The 12,389-nt window shown below is 43.5% G+C and overlaps 1 protein-coding gene and 1 pseudogene across 2 annotated transcripts in view; both read right to left on the minus strand.

Annotated features, from left to right (window-relative positions):
* Nucleotides 1-4,477: 4,477 nt before the first annotated feature.
* On the minus strand, nucleotides 4,478-7,949 carry LOC112070104 (zinc finger protein SNAI2-like; annotated as a pseudogene).
* Nucleotides 7,950-8,051: 102 nt separating this feature from the next.
* cdh1 (cadherin 1, type 1, E-cadherin (epithelial)) overlaps nucleotides 8,052-12,389 on the minus strand; it is a 48,857-nt gene continuing 44,519 nt past the window's right edge. For both annotated transcript variants that reach the window (XM_070438836.1, XM_024137519.2), the window contains 7 exons: nucleotides 12,044-12,288; nucleotides 11,772-11,914; nucleotides 11,442-11,666; nucleotides 11,139-11,357; nucleotides 10,877-11,007; nucleotides 9,183-9,323; nucleotides 8,052-8,999 (listed from right to left, as the gene is read on the minus strand). In XM_070438836.1, the coding sequence (XP_070294937.1) occupies nucleotides 8,793-8,999; nucleotides 9,183-9,323; nucleotides 10,877-11,007; nucleotides 11,139-11,357; nucleotides 11,442-11,666; nucleotides 11,772-11,914; nucleotides 12,044-12,288 (1,311 nt within the window). In that variant the 3' untranslated portion in view covers nucleotides 8,052-8,792. The remainder of the gene's footprint in view (nucleotides 9,000-9,182; nucleotides 9,324-10,876; nucleotides 11,008-11,138; nucleotides 11,358-11,441; nucleotides 11,667-11,771; nucleotides 11,915-12,043; nucleotides 12,289-12,389) is intronic.

A 12,389-nucleotide genomic window follows, 5' to 3' on the forward strand; every position in this document is an offset into this window, starting at 1 on the left:
AGCTATGAATGTTTTATTTATKTTTTTTTCATATATAATTTTTCTTCCACTTTGACATTACAGATTATTTTGTGTAGACTGTTGACAAAAAATGTACAATTAAATCCATTTGAATCCCACTTTGTAACACAATAAAATGTGAAGAAATCTAAGGGGCCTGAATACTTTTGCAAGAGCTTTTATCAAGAGCTTGATATTCAAATACAACACCGATACATTTTAATTTGTGTCTGTTGGCGGAAATACAAACTAATTTTATTCTGTTTAAAGTCAGTTGTGCTTCAACATTCAATAAACATTTTACAGACAAATCACTGATTTATCTTCCTTCACCTCTCTTCTCTAGAGTACGTGTGCTTTTCATGATTTCTGTGATGTTTTGGGTCTTTGACATGAATTTATCATGAGATAGCTGTCACTAGTTTTATCCAATGCACATAAATACTATCTAATCTCTAATCTACAGTAGATTCTCATCACTACAACCAACTGATCAAAATAAATGCTCTAGACAAATAGAAAACACTGCTAAAAAAAATAAGGGAACACTTAAACACACAATGTAACTCCAAGTCATCACACTTCTGTGAAATCAAACTGTCCACTTAGGAAGCAACACACTGATTGAATCATTTCACATGCTGTTGTGCAAATGGAATAGACAACAGGTGGAATTATAGGCAATTAGCAAGACACCCCAATAAAGGAGTGGTTTTGCAGGTGGTGACACAGACACTTCTCAGTTCCTATGCTTCCTGGCTGATGTTTTGGTCACTTTTGAATGCTGGCGGTGCTTTCACTCTAGTGGTAGCATGAGACGAGTCTACAACCACACAAGTGGCTCAGGTAGTGCAGCTCATCCAGGATGGCACATCAATGCGAGCTGTGGCAAGAAGGTTTGCTGTGTCTGTCAGCGTAGTGTCCAGAGCATGGAGGCGCTACCAGGAGACAGGCCAGTACATCAGGAGATGTGGAGGAGGCCGTAGGAGGGCAACAACCCAGCAGCAGGACGGCTACCTCCACCTTTGTGCAAGGAGGAGCACTGCCAGAGCCCTGCAAAATGACCTCCAGCAGGCCACAAATGTGCATGTGTCTGCTCAAACGGTAAGAAACAGACTCCATGAGGGTGGTATGAGGGCCCGACGTCCACAGGTGGGGGTTGTGCTTACAGCCCAACACCGTGCAGGACGTTTGGCATTTGCCAGAGAACACCAAGATTGGCAAATTCGCCACTGGCGCCCTGTGCTTCTCACAGATGAAAGCAGGTTCACACTGAGCACATGAGCACATGTGACAGACGTGACAGAGTCTGGAGACGCCGTGGAGAACGTTCTGCTGCCTGCAACATCCTCCAGCAGGACCGGTTTGGCGGTGGGTCAGTCATGGTGTGGGGTGGCATTTCTTTGTGGGGCCGCACAGCCCTCCATGTGATCGCCAGAGGTAGCCTGACTGCCATTAGGTACCGAGATGAGATCCTCAGACCCCTTGTGAGACCATATGCTGACACATGCACATTTGTGGCCTGCTGGAGGTCATTTTGCAGGGCTCTGGCAGTGCTCCAACTTGCACAAAGGTGGAGGTAGCGGTCCTGCTGCTGGGTTTGTTGCCCTCCTACGGCCTCCTCCACGTCTCCTGATGTACTGGCCTGTCTCCTGGTAGCGCCTCCATGCTCTGGACACTACGCTGACAGACACAGCAAACCTTCTTGCCACAGCTCGCATTGATGTGCCATCCTGGATGAGCTGCACTACCTGAGCCACTTGTGTGGGTTGTAGACTCTGTCTCATGCTACCACTAGAGTGAAAGCACCGCCAGCATTCAAAAGTGACCAAATCAGCCAGGAAGCATAGGAACTGAGAAGTGGTCTGGTGTCACCACCTGCAGAACCACTCCTTTATTGGGGGTGTCTTGCTAATTGCCTATAATTTCCACCTTTTGTCTATTCCATTTGCACAACAGCATGTGAAATGTATTGTCAATCAGTGTTGCTTCCTAAGTGGACAGTTTGATTTCACAGAAGCGTGATTGACTTGGAGTTACATTGTGTTGTTTAAGTGTTCCCTTTATTTTTTTTAGCAGTGTATATCAAAGCACCTTCTCTATCTCGATGGACGGTAACTCCTCGACCTCTATGCTATCAAATCATCCCAGGAGTTGATACGATACAGCAGAGTAGCAGGACAAGTGGAGATGGGAGTGAAATCCCCAGCAGCTGAGAAACCGTATGGGGGGGGTTACTGGTAGGCGAATCCCTGGATCAGGCCCAGGGATTGTTCCAAAGGGAAACAACGAGGCACAGCTCTATGGAATTGGAGAAAGCTAACTCACTCGCTCGGAGCATTGGAAACTCTCTAGGTTCCACTCATCTTTGCCAGGGACCTGAGAGAGACTGGAGGCTCCTGTCAGCCCACCCCAGGGGCTAGAGTTTGGCCAGACCCAATTCACACTGGGTCAGAAATAGCCCCACTGCCTCTATTTTTGACCCATCTGCTGCTGTATGGGTATCAGGTCCATGCCTCTCTTGCCCTGACTACAGGGTATTTATAGGGTSAGAGGAGTCTTTTGTGGCGTCACAGTGGCTATAGTTCGGAGCCGCTGTGGCGTCAGCTGACGTCATGGAGAACGGCAACAGAGGTCATGATCACGTCTGGAGCCGAGCCTTGTGTTTGTCTATCGTCCTCATCCTCTGGGTCTGTCCAGTAAAGGCTGATCAACTTTTCTATCAAACCTCTGATACGGTTARATTCATAATGATCTCCATAATGTTAGTAGTACTGGAAGTTGTCCATGATTGACTGGGTCCATGGTGTCCTGCTGCAAAATAATTATGTTTGTATAAATTGAATGCGTCAGAAAGGTGAAGGATGGGCCGAGACGGCTCCAGGCAGGATATGCTGAGAAATACGTCTGCCATGTCAGTCTCCACTAAAATCCCCCAGCAACACCCCAGGGAGCTGTGACGGTGGTGCCAGAGCCCTGCCACACGGGACCTGGCCTCCTGAAAACACTGGCCTGGCTCGATGAGCTCTGCTCTGCGTGGGCTTCCTGCTAAGTTATGGGTTTTTTGGCCCAAGATACCATTTCTCCCCCAACTTAGAAACTTCCAGGTGTCGTTTTAGTCCCACAACTATGTCACCTACTGTGTATGTTAACATTTTAGTCATTTAGCACAGAGTTTCCCCCTGGGTGCACGTTTTGGGTTTTGCCCTGGCTTACACAGCTGATTTGAATAACCAACTCATCATCAAGCTTTGGTTATTTGAATCAGCTGTGTAGTGCTAGGGCAAAAACCAAAACGTGCARGAAGGGGGGGCCCCAGGACCGAGTTTGGGAAACCCTGATGGCAGACACTCTTATACAGAGCAATTCATAATATGTGCAATCAATGTACATTTAACATTTAGCACATTGATATTTTTATTTGTTCACCCTTTATGGATTTTTTATTTATTTATTATTATTAAATGAGTGGTGGTTATAACAAGAAAAAAAACTTCATTTTTATTGGTCAAAGGGGGTTGACCCTCTCCAGTTGCAGGTACTGTAGATAGCTGGCTATTGCTGCCATGGCCGTATATGTGAAACAGTGTACAAGTAAACAGTTGACAAACATTTAATTGCCGGCCAGTGCCAACACAGCATCCAATCCCCATTCCTCTTTCTACTCTACCAATCATCTAACAGACAGCCAAGTTGCTCCACAACCTGCMCGTGTTTGGAGTGCCTTGGGACATGCTTGACATGTTTAGGATTCTGCTGGAGAAAAGCAGTGTTTCTCCCGACTGGCAGTGACAGGCCATGTGTTTGGGGAGCTCTCTCCACTCAGCTGCTCCACCTGTGCTGAGCAACTGGAAAGAGTCGACCCAGCCCCCCCGCAAGGCCTGGCATGGCGCCACCGCGGCATGCAGCTGGCCTCCCTCCACCTGCCAATGAACAGATATATTTAATACGAATTTTCCATGCACCTTTACAAATGGGAAACATCACAGTTTTATTTAGACTCTTAAAATATCCTCCTTCACCAGCTGCCCTCCAAAAATACTTTAATTAGCTGAGGGATTTAAATGCTCCCGTCTCAGAGACCCCTGAGAGATCCTGCCTGGGGATAGGGGTGTCACAAGAACACTGCCAGAATGTCAACCACACTATCTGTTTTCCGTTTATCCTAATCGCTTTATTCTCCAGTTTCCTGTGCGCCCATGATGATTTTCACAGTTCACCAGTGATCTCACAATGCCAAGAAATGCTCGTAAAGTAGGAACGTGCTGAGTCACTGATAGCAAAGTGATAACATGTAGTCCTAGTACTCTACTTGTGTACTCTTCAGCAGACACTCAGCATTTGTTTTGATTTTAGAAAAGTGGGTTTCTTCAATATTTCTTGACTTAGACTAGGGCTTGTGTTTTCATCTCAGTGGTTCATGTCTCACATGATTATGTATGTTTTCATATTTAGGCATAATACAAGGCAATTGTACAAAAATAGGTATTTATTGTTTTTAAACAAACAAAGTTCATACAAAATTGTATACTCCAGCTATACATTTATTCAAAAGGCACAGGTAACCATCAATAACACAATCGAAAACCTCACYGCTTTTAAATTTCAAGTATTTTTGGCAGCATGCGATAACAACTTTTCTCATTTTTTCTTGATGTCAAGCAACTACTTCATATGTCAAATATATGACATAAGAAAGTCTTTGGACACAGTCCATTGTGCTTATTTCATGAGCTTGAAATGTCAGAGAACAAAAACATACAGTAGTCAGAGCTCCGTGTCATTAATAGCAGTCTATCTCCAGTGCTTTGTGAGGGAAGTCTGATGTTAGTAGAACCAGACCTAGTCTAGGCAAGTAGGCAACAGGCACAGAGTGGGCAGCACTGGCAGTAAACGGCATCAGGACAGTGGGGAGCAGCCAGCCTCTTCATGCTTGGAGAGCAGAGATATCCTGGAGAAGGTTTTGGAGCAACTCTTGCACTGGTATTTCTTGATGTCAGAGTGTGTCTGTAGGTGTGCTCGGAGGTTGGAGCGGTCAGCAAACGCCCGGCTGCAGTGTGGGCAGGAGAAGGGCTTCTCACCTGAAAAAAGGAATTGATKAACTCAGAGCCCWAGTGGGTAACTGAATARGYGARYYTGTGAAGTCAAGCTCAATTCATGAAYCAGGTGAATAAAGGTYAAAAGTGTTGKCGGRTGTACATTACTCTGTCCSTACCTGTATGTGTGCGAATGTGTCCCTGGAGCAGCCAAGGCCTGGAGAAGGCCTTCCCACAGAGTTTGCAGACGCAGGGCAGTGTGTGTGTTCGGATGTGCATCTTCAGKGCTCCCAGYCTCACYTACTCCTTGTCACAGTACTTGCAGCAGAAGTACTTGTGACACTGCCACTCACAGTGCAACTGCCTGTGCTTGGCCAGCCCAGAGAAGGTGAAGTAGGCTTTGTGGCAGTCAAAGCATTCAAAGCGCTCCTGACTAACACCAGAGTGGACAAGGCCCAGGAGGGGATTGGGCATGCTGCCCCTCTCCTCCAGGTGTCTGAAGTCTTGTGAGAGCAGGAAGATCTGGGGTTCCATGGTTCCCAGGGACTTAAGTCCGGACTGTGAGTCTCTTAGCGGATTGTTGTGAGACACTGACAGGGGGTAGGTGATTTCCTTTGTTGAGCTATGCAGGGACAAGCTGGTGTCCCTTGAAGGCAGCCTGTCTACCTTGGGAGAGTGCATGGAGGCTGGTGTGGGGATGAGACTTGGCCCTGGCAGCCAACCCTCCAGGGGCTGAGGAGTGCTGGGGATGTAACAGGGTACCTCAAGCTGGACCAGGCTGGTGTGGAGAGCTGTAATGACAAACACCATTTTGTGTTAAAACTGTTTTACAAGTACACTCAAATGTTTTAATCAGGCTCTATGAGAATAATTAGGTATCATTTAGTAATATGTTAAAACGTATAGTTAAACATTTGACATTAATTTACAATATTAGGAGCAGTCTCAAAGTACTGCGGGACTCTATTGTGCATATGGATTTGCATAACATCCAATGTTCCAATGCATTCCCATAGCATAGCCAACTGGCACTATTCTATTTTCCTTACAAAAAAACGAATCTGATTTCAGTCACATACGTTTTCTTTTCCACTTCTTTAATGGTAATCTTGACAGTTCAATACAGGAGGGTGGGAGGCTAGCTCGCTTTAAGGGGTGAATTGGAACAAAAACACAGACCTAAGGCACATTTCGGGGGTAAAAGGAGCCTCGAAGGACACTACATTAGCCTCTTGAACGCGCTTAATAGGACCCTTCAGATCCCAGAAGAAGGGACTATTAATCTCTTCTTTTGTGTGACAGATTTTGCACCTGCTAAACTCCAAAACCGCATTTGTTGTATTCTATTCCAAGGTATCAGTTCAATCCATCATTATTTACTTTCCTATAACGAACATAATTTTAGACTATGCTGAAAACATATTGTTTGAGTTATAGGCCTAGTGTGTTCAATTACTCAAAGCAAAAATACAATTCCTTTTTAAAATGGGCTATGAATGGAATAAAAATAAATAACGATAAATTCATATTTTTTTATTTAAATAATGCAAGATATAGCCAACAGACAAAATAGCAAAGGTATTCACATCGGTATTTTTTTTTATAGAACTAGATGAGAATATACAACACAACGATAGAAATGTATAATTTAAGTAGATTTTATAAGTACCGTCTACTTTTGAATCCAGAATTCCATAGTTTGGCTTCTTATTAGTGAGATGTTTCTTCACCAGAAAAGACCTTGGCATCTTTATCATATAGCTAGCTCTGTTATTGATGAGTCTGCAGCGCCGCAATAATGTAACAAGTGAGTGCTCGTTGAGTAGGATGACCTGTTGAATAAATAGCTGTTACTTGGAGGCTGTCTTTTGCCTTGCATTCTTCCGTGGAGTGGAGAGTCAGGTGCAGCGGTCGCTGAGAATTAGCATACACACCCTGTCGGACCAATTAGAATGAAAGGACAAGTGCATGGGGGCGGCACCTCTGCGTCGATCAGCATACCCCAACAAAACAGGTGCATCGCAACACAGTAGTCTGCAAGCCCGTAGACAGGCGATCTGAATCGGCTTTATAATTAGTCAAAAAATATTGCCTAACCGGTATTTATTTTTTCTATACTCGTTTTTCTTTATTCTACAAACTTTCTCACTATCACATGGTATAGCAAAAATGGCCAAATGTTTTTTGTTGTTGGTTGAACTAGCCTACAAAAACTTCCTACACCTTCATAAAACATGTGCTCATAGTCCAGACCTATGATTAGGCCAAATGACGGTGTTTATTTGAATGAATGCAAGTTTTTTGTATCCTATGCTTACTTGTATAGAAAGACAGACTTGAAGTGTTACGTGAGAAGTTCCTTGTCTATTATTCTGTTTCTTTCCATGTCTCATTTGAAAGCTTTGGAAACAAAGCGCATTCCTGGACCAGTCATTTTCCATTCCATGAAGTGCATCCTATTGAGGCAGCCAAACTAGCGTTCAAGGAGGGGAGGTCAGTGGGGTAGCCAACTAAAAGCAACCTTAACTTATTTATGATGTGTGCAAGTATTCACTTGCTTGAACAGATGACTGGAAAATAATAAAAATACAATGACCATAACCACCTACACCTGAAGGCTAAGACAAAACAAATGTTTAAAATTGCACATTGTGCCTTAAAATCACATGCATGAGTCTAAATGTCTAAGGTAGCCTATAAATGGTTCGAGCCCTGCTGATTGGCTGATACCCATGGTATACGGACTGATATGACACAGCTATGACAAAATATACATTTTTATTGCTCTAAATTACATTGGTAACCAGTTTATAATAGCAGTAAGGCATCTCAGGGTTTTGTGGTATATGGCCAATAAACCCCGGCTAAGGACTCTGTCCAGGCACTCAGTGTTGCATCGTGCTTAAGAACAGCCCTTAGCCGAGATATGTTGGCCATATACACCACACCCCCTCCGGCCTTATTACTTAAATATAACTTGTACAAACTGTTCTGTGGGACAAGGAAATGCCATCATTCATTGACCAAGACCTGTTTTATTCAATCATCGCCATCTAGTGTCTCAGCTGTGAATTTGAATAATTTAGCTCAAAATAAAGACATAAATTACAATTTAATACAAATATTAACATCCATCATTGTACCAAAGGGATATCTTTAATAAAAAAAGCAGAACTGTGAGCTTCTTCAGAAAAAAAAAAATATATACTTAGTGATTAATGAATAAAATGAAAAGGAATAAAACAACCCAAACTTAGATGTTTATCAAACATTTTTAAAAGCATTTATTGAGCTTGATAATTAATCTCAGCTAACAAAACAATCGTAAGGCTGATTTGGCTTTCAGTAACTTCAATTTCATGCCAAAGGATAGTCATCTATATATATCAATTTAAAAAAAGAAATTTGATACGACGCCAACATAGAAGCAAAAAACAGCAAACGAAGCATATTAAATTCAAGTACAATCTGGGGTTGTTAAGAGTCCATTAGAAAGAACTGCTGAACTGTGTAAAATCCATGTCAACATCCTGCTAGTGCAGAGCCAAGAGTGTGCCACCCTCCCCATGCTGAAGACGAGCATTGAACACATTTTTTCTAAAATGATCCCATGTCTGCACAAATCAAATTGCCAAACTATAGATGTGCCCGAAACACATAAAAAGGGGAAATAAAGAAAATGTCTTCAGTCTACAGACCCAAGTGTGGAGAACCGGACAGTTTCCAAGCAAAAAGGTTTAGTGGCTGACTGACTCCTCAATCCTCTCCTCCTCCGTACATGTCAGACAGCTTCTTGAAGCGCGGGCCCCACTGTTGAAGGAGATCGTAGTCCTGGTCGTCTCCTGAGTTGGAGGAGTTGAGGGAACTGAGGGAACCGGCCTCGGAGCCACCTCCTTCATAGTCAAACACCAGGAGGGAGTCGTAGGGAGGAGCAGTGGGGTCGTTGTCAGCTGCCTTCAGGTTCTGGTCAACAGAAAGATTACATTTTACCACCTTGGTGACTATACAGCACAAATTCTAAACATGCAAACTGACATTATCCATGTCAAATCCAGTTATTTCCATGACAAATAATCTCCAGATGACCTAGATATGACCTTAACTGTGCATTCTACTCAAAGTATAAATCAGTTCAAGACTACTCACATCATCAATGAAGTTGCCTATGTCAGCTGGGTTGGCGGGTCGTGGGCGATACTCTGGCCGGGCCATGGTTGGAGCGATGTCATTCCGGAAAACATCAGGACGGTTATCCAGACCTTTGTGCAGAACGCTCAAGTCGAAATCCTGAAGGTGGAAAGATGTACAGACATGTATTATATTACAAGACCAGAAAACATAGAAACATAAAAACATTGAGTAACAGATGCAATGGTTTGCAATAACATGTACATCACAACCCCCCCAAAAAATTGACCCTTGGGAAAGCCTAGTCCAGGGTTCGTCAACCAGGTTTGGTCTCGGGACAATTTTTTTCTGGGTCAACAGTCGGCGGGCCAGAACATAGTAAATATATTAGCACAATTAATTGGCCTACACAACAAATTTAACACATGATTAGTACGTGTGTGACAATCACTCAGTGACAATAATTGATCTGATTAAGCTCATAAAATCATTCTATTCAATTAGTCCATTTCTGTGCGTTAATTGGTAAACAGGTCTACGTAGCCTACACTACTTTTAACATTAACATTTGTTCAGAACAATTTACTTGATAGCAAGATAAAAAGGTCGCTCTCAAAGTATCAAGGTGGCGGCTAATGAAAATCGAAGTTGATAAGAATGTACAGAGAGATGCGTTCATCTCTCTCTTTTCCCAATGCCAAGCCAGTGTGTCTTATTTGCAATGAAAATATCGCTATTTGCAAATAATTAAATCTCAGACGTAATTATGAATATAAGCATAAAACTTTCAGTGCCCTTCCGCCCCATAGAAGCCAGACGCAGAAACATTGAATTGTTAACTGCAAGCAGCTTTTTGCGGACATATTCTGTAACTTAAAATTGGGTTATATCTGTGGGAAGTGGGAAACAGTCGTGGACATGGAGAAATTTGAGTTCTTTACTAGGGAAGCCTGAGTTGTTCGATTTGGACTTGTCATCTAGAAGGCTACTGCACTTCAGCACACTGAAGACACGACAGGCAGAGGGACCAGGCCGCAGCATTGTCAGAGGTGATGGAAGATTTTCACCAAGCAGCTGAGAGACAACTTATCCAKCAGATTTGAAGACTACAGCATGCCAAAGGATATCATTGCGTTTGTACGTAATCCTCTGTCAGCCCAGGTGGAGAATTCTCCTCCCTTGCTAAAAAAAAGATACCCTCGCTGGATGAGGCCACAAAACAAACTGAGCTGATTGAATTCCAGACATCGAGCCAAATAAGGGATGCGCTCAGGAGTGCCGAGTCCCTGTGTGCATTTTAGATGGCACGCTCAGAGGAATACAGCACAATAAAGAAACTTGCWTTTTTTTCTGCTAACAATGTTTAGAACGACTTACACCAGAGTCCTCATTTTCCTCTATGAACGCAATATACTCACGACAAGAACCGGCTTTTCACAAAGTCAATCGACGACTGCCTGCACATTAATCCATCAAACCCGACATTCACAAGATTGTGTCAGAGGGGAAATGCAACTTCTAATTGAATATGTAACTTAGTGGCCTATATGACTGCATTTAATAAATACTAATATTGTGAGAGCTTATCCAGGGCCATACACGTGTCAAGCTGACAGTATGTTCTGTTTGTTCTGTCGAAAAACAATGAGACATTTGGGGAACCCTAGCCTAGTAGGCTTGTTCTGAGCTAGTCTGGTGAGCGCTCCCCTCACCTGGTCATCCTCGCCACCTCCCTCCTCGTCATAGTAGTAGATGTTGTCCCTGACATCGTCCTCCTGCAGCAGAGGCTCCTTCTTCTCACCACCTCTCTTCCTCAGGAACATGAGCAGCAGAAGAGACAACACTGGAGCACAACATAAACACAGGGCCTTAACACACTAGCACTTCACTGTGTATTAACAATTACATACGTACGCTTCGAGGACAGCACTGACTAAACACTTTAGTGCCGGGTTAAACAAATGAACAACTTACATAGGAGTAGTAACACTGCTCCTAGAATTCCCAGAATGCTAGAGATGCCGAAGCCTGCTACAGCTTTATCGGTGCACTGGACATCCGCTCCTTTGCAGTCACACACGGAGGCCTGGACGGTGCTGTCATGGTGCAGGCCCTGGTTGTCAGACACTCTCAGGACAACCGTGTAATCTCCACTGTCCAACATAGTCTTCAGAGTCAGGATAATGCCAGTCTCTGAAATGAAAAACAGGTAACATTTAACACAATTGTTTTAAAAGGGGGAATAGTACTGTAGTTCTGGGAAAAATCAATGCATACTTGTGTCATTCATTCTGGCAGTCCAGTTATATTGGGACGACCCCTGAAGCTGTACGGTGTATGGAGCAGCAAAGCCCGCGCTGTCTTTATCAGTGACTGACAGCAGCTGTGGGGAGGACTCCTTGTTGCAGACCTTGATCACACTCTCGTCGATGGTTGGAGCATTATCATTAACATCATCCAGCTCTATGATAAGGGTGCCAGTGCCAGTTGCCGGGATTTCATCTGCATATCCAAATTAGAGCACTGTCACTCAAAGGGTCAAGTTTGGGGTGTGGTCATTTACTAAATTTGAAAAATTAACATTAGAAAAAGGGAACATTTAAATACCGTTGTCGATGCCCAGAACAATAACAGAGTATTTGTTGTCTTGGACAAAAGTGGATTCTCTGTCCATGAGGCTCTTGACTTTAATCAGCCCAGTGTCTTTGTTAATACTTAGCCATCCAGCAGGATCATTGCGTATCTTGTATCTGTGTAGTAAATGTAAAAAATAAATAAAAAAGAGCATTGCTTACAACCTGTACAGTCATCACTTGAAAAGAAATGTCCCCCTCTTCAAATCTTACAAAACATAATTGTAAATGTAGTTCTAATCTTACGTGACTTTCTGACTCCTTGCAGTGTCTGGGTCTGTGGCTATGTACAGAACCAGGTCACTGTCAATAGGGAGGTCCTCAGGTTTCCTGATAATCTTCTCCACTGGGGTGAAGACTGGAGCTTCATTCACATCCTCCACATTCACTACAACAGTAGCAGTGGAGGTGGGCAGGCTGATTGCAAATGGGACTTCATTCTGCACAATGACCAGCAGAGTGTACTTGTTGTTCTTCTCAAAGTCAAGTGGCTGTGTTGAAAGAACAGAAAAGCCCATCAGCATAGGAATCCTTCACACTTTATAGAATCAGGATAATGGTGTTTATATCTACAAGCATACTCCCCCCTACA

Source organism: Salvelinus sp. IW2-2015, unplaced genomic scaffold, assembly GCF_002910315.2.
Source record: "Salvelinus sp. IW2-2015 unplaced genomic scaffold, ASM291031v2 Un_scaffold1218, whole genome shotgun sequence".
Taxonomy (NCBI): Eukaryota; Metazoa; Chordata; class Actinopteri; order Salmoniformes; family Salmonidae; genus Salvelinus; species Salvelinus sp. IW2-2015.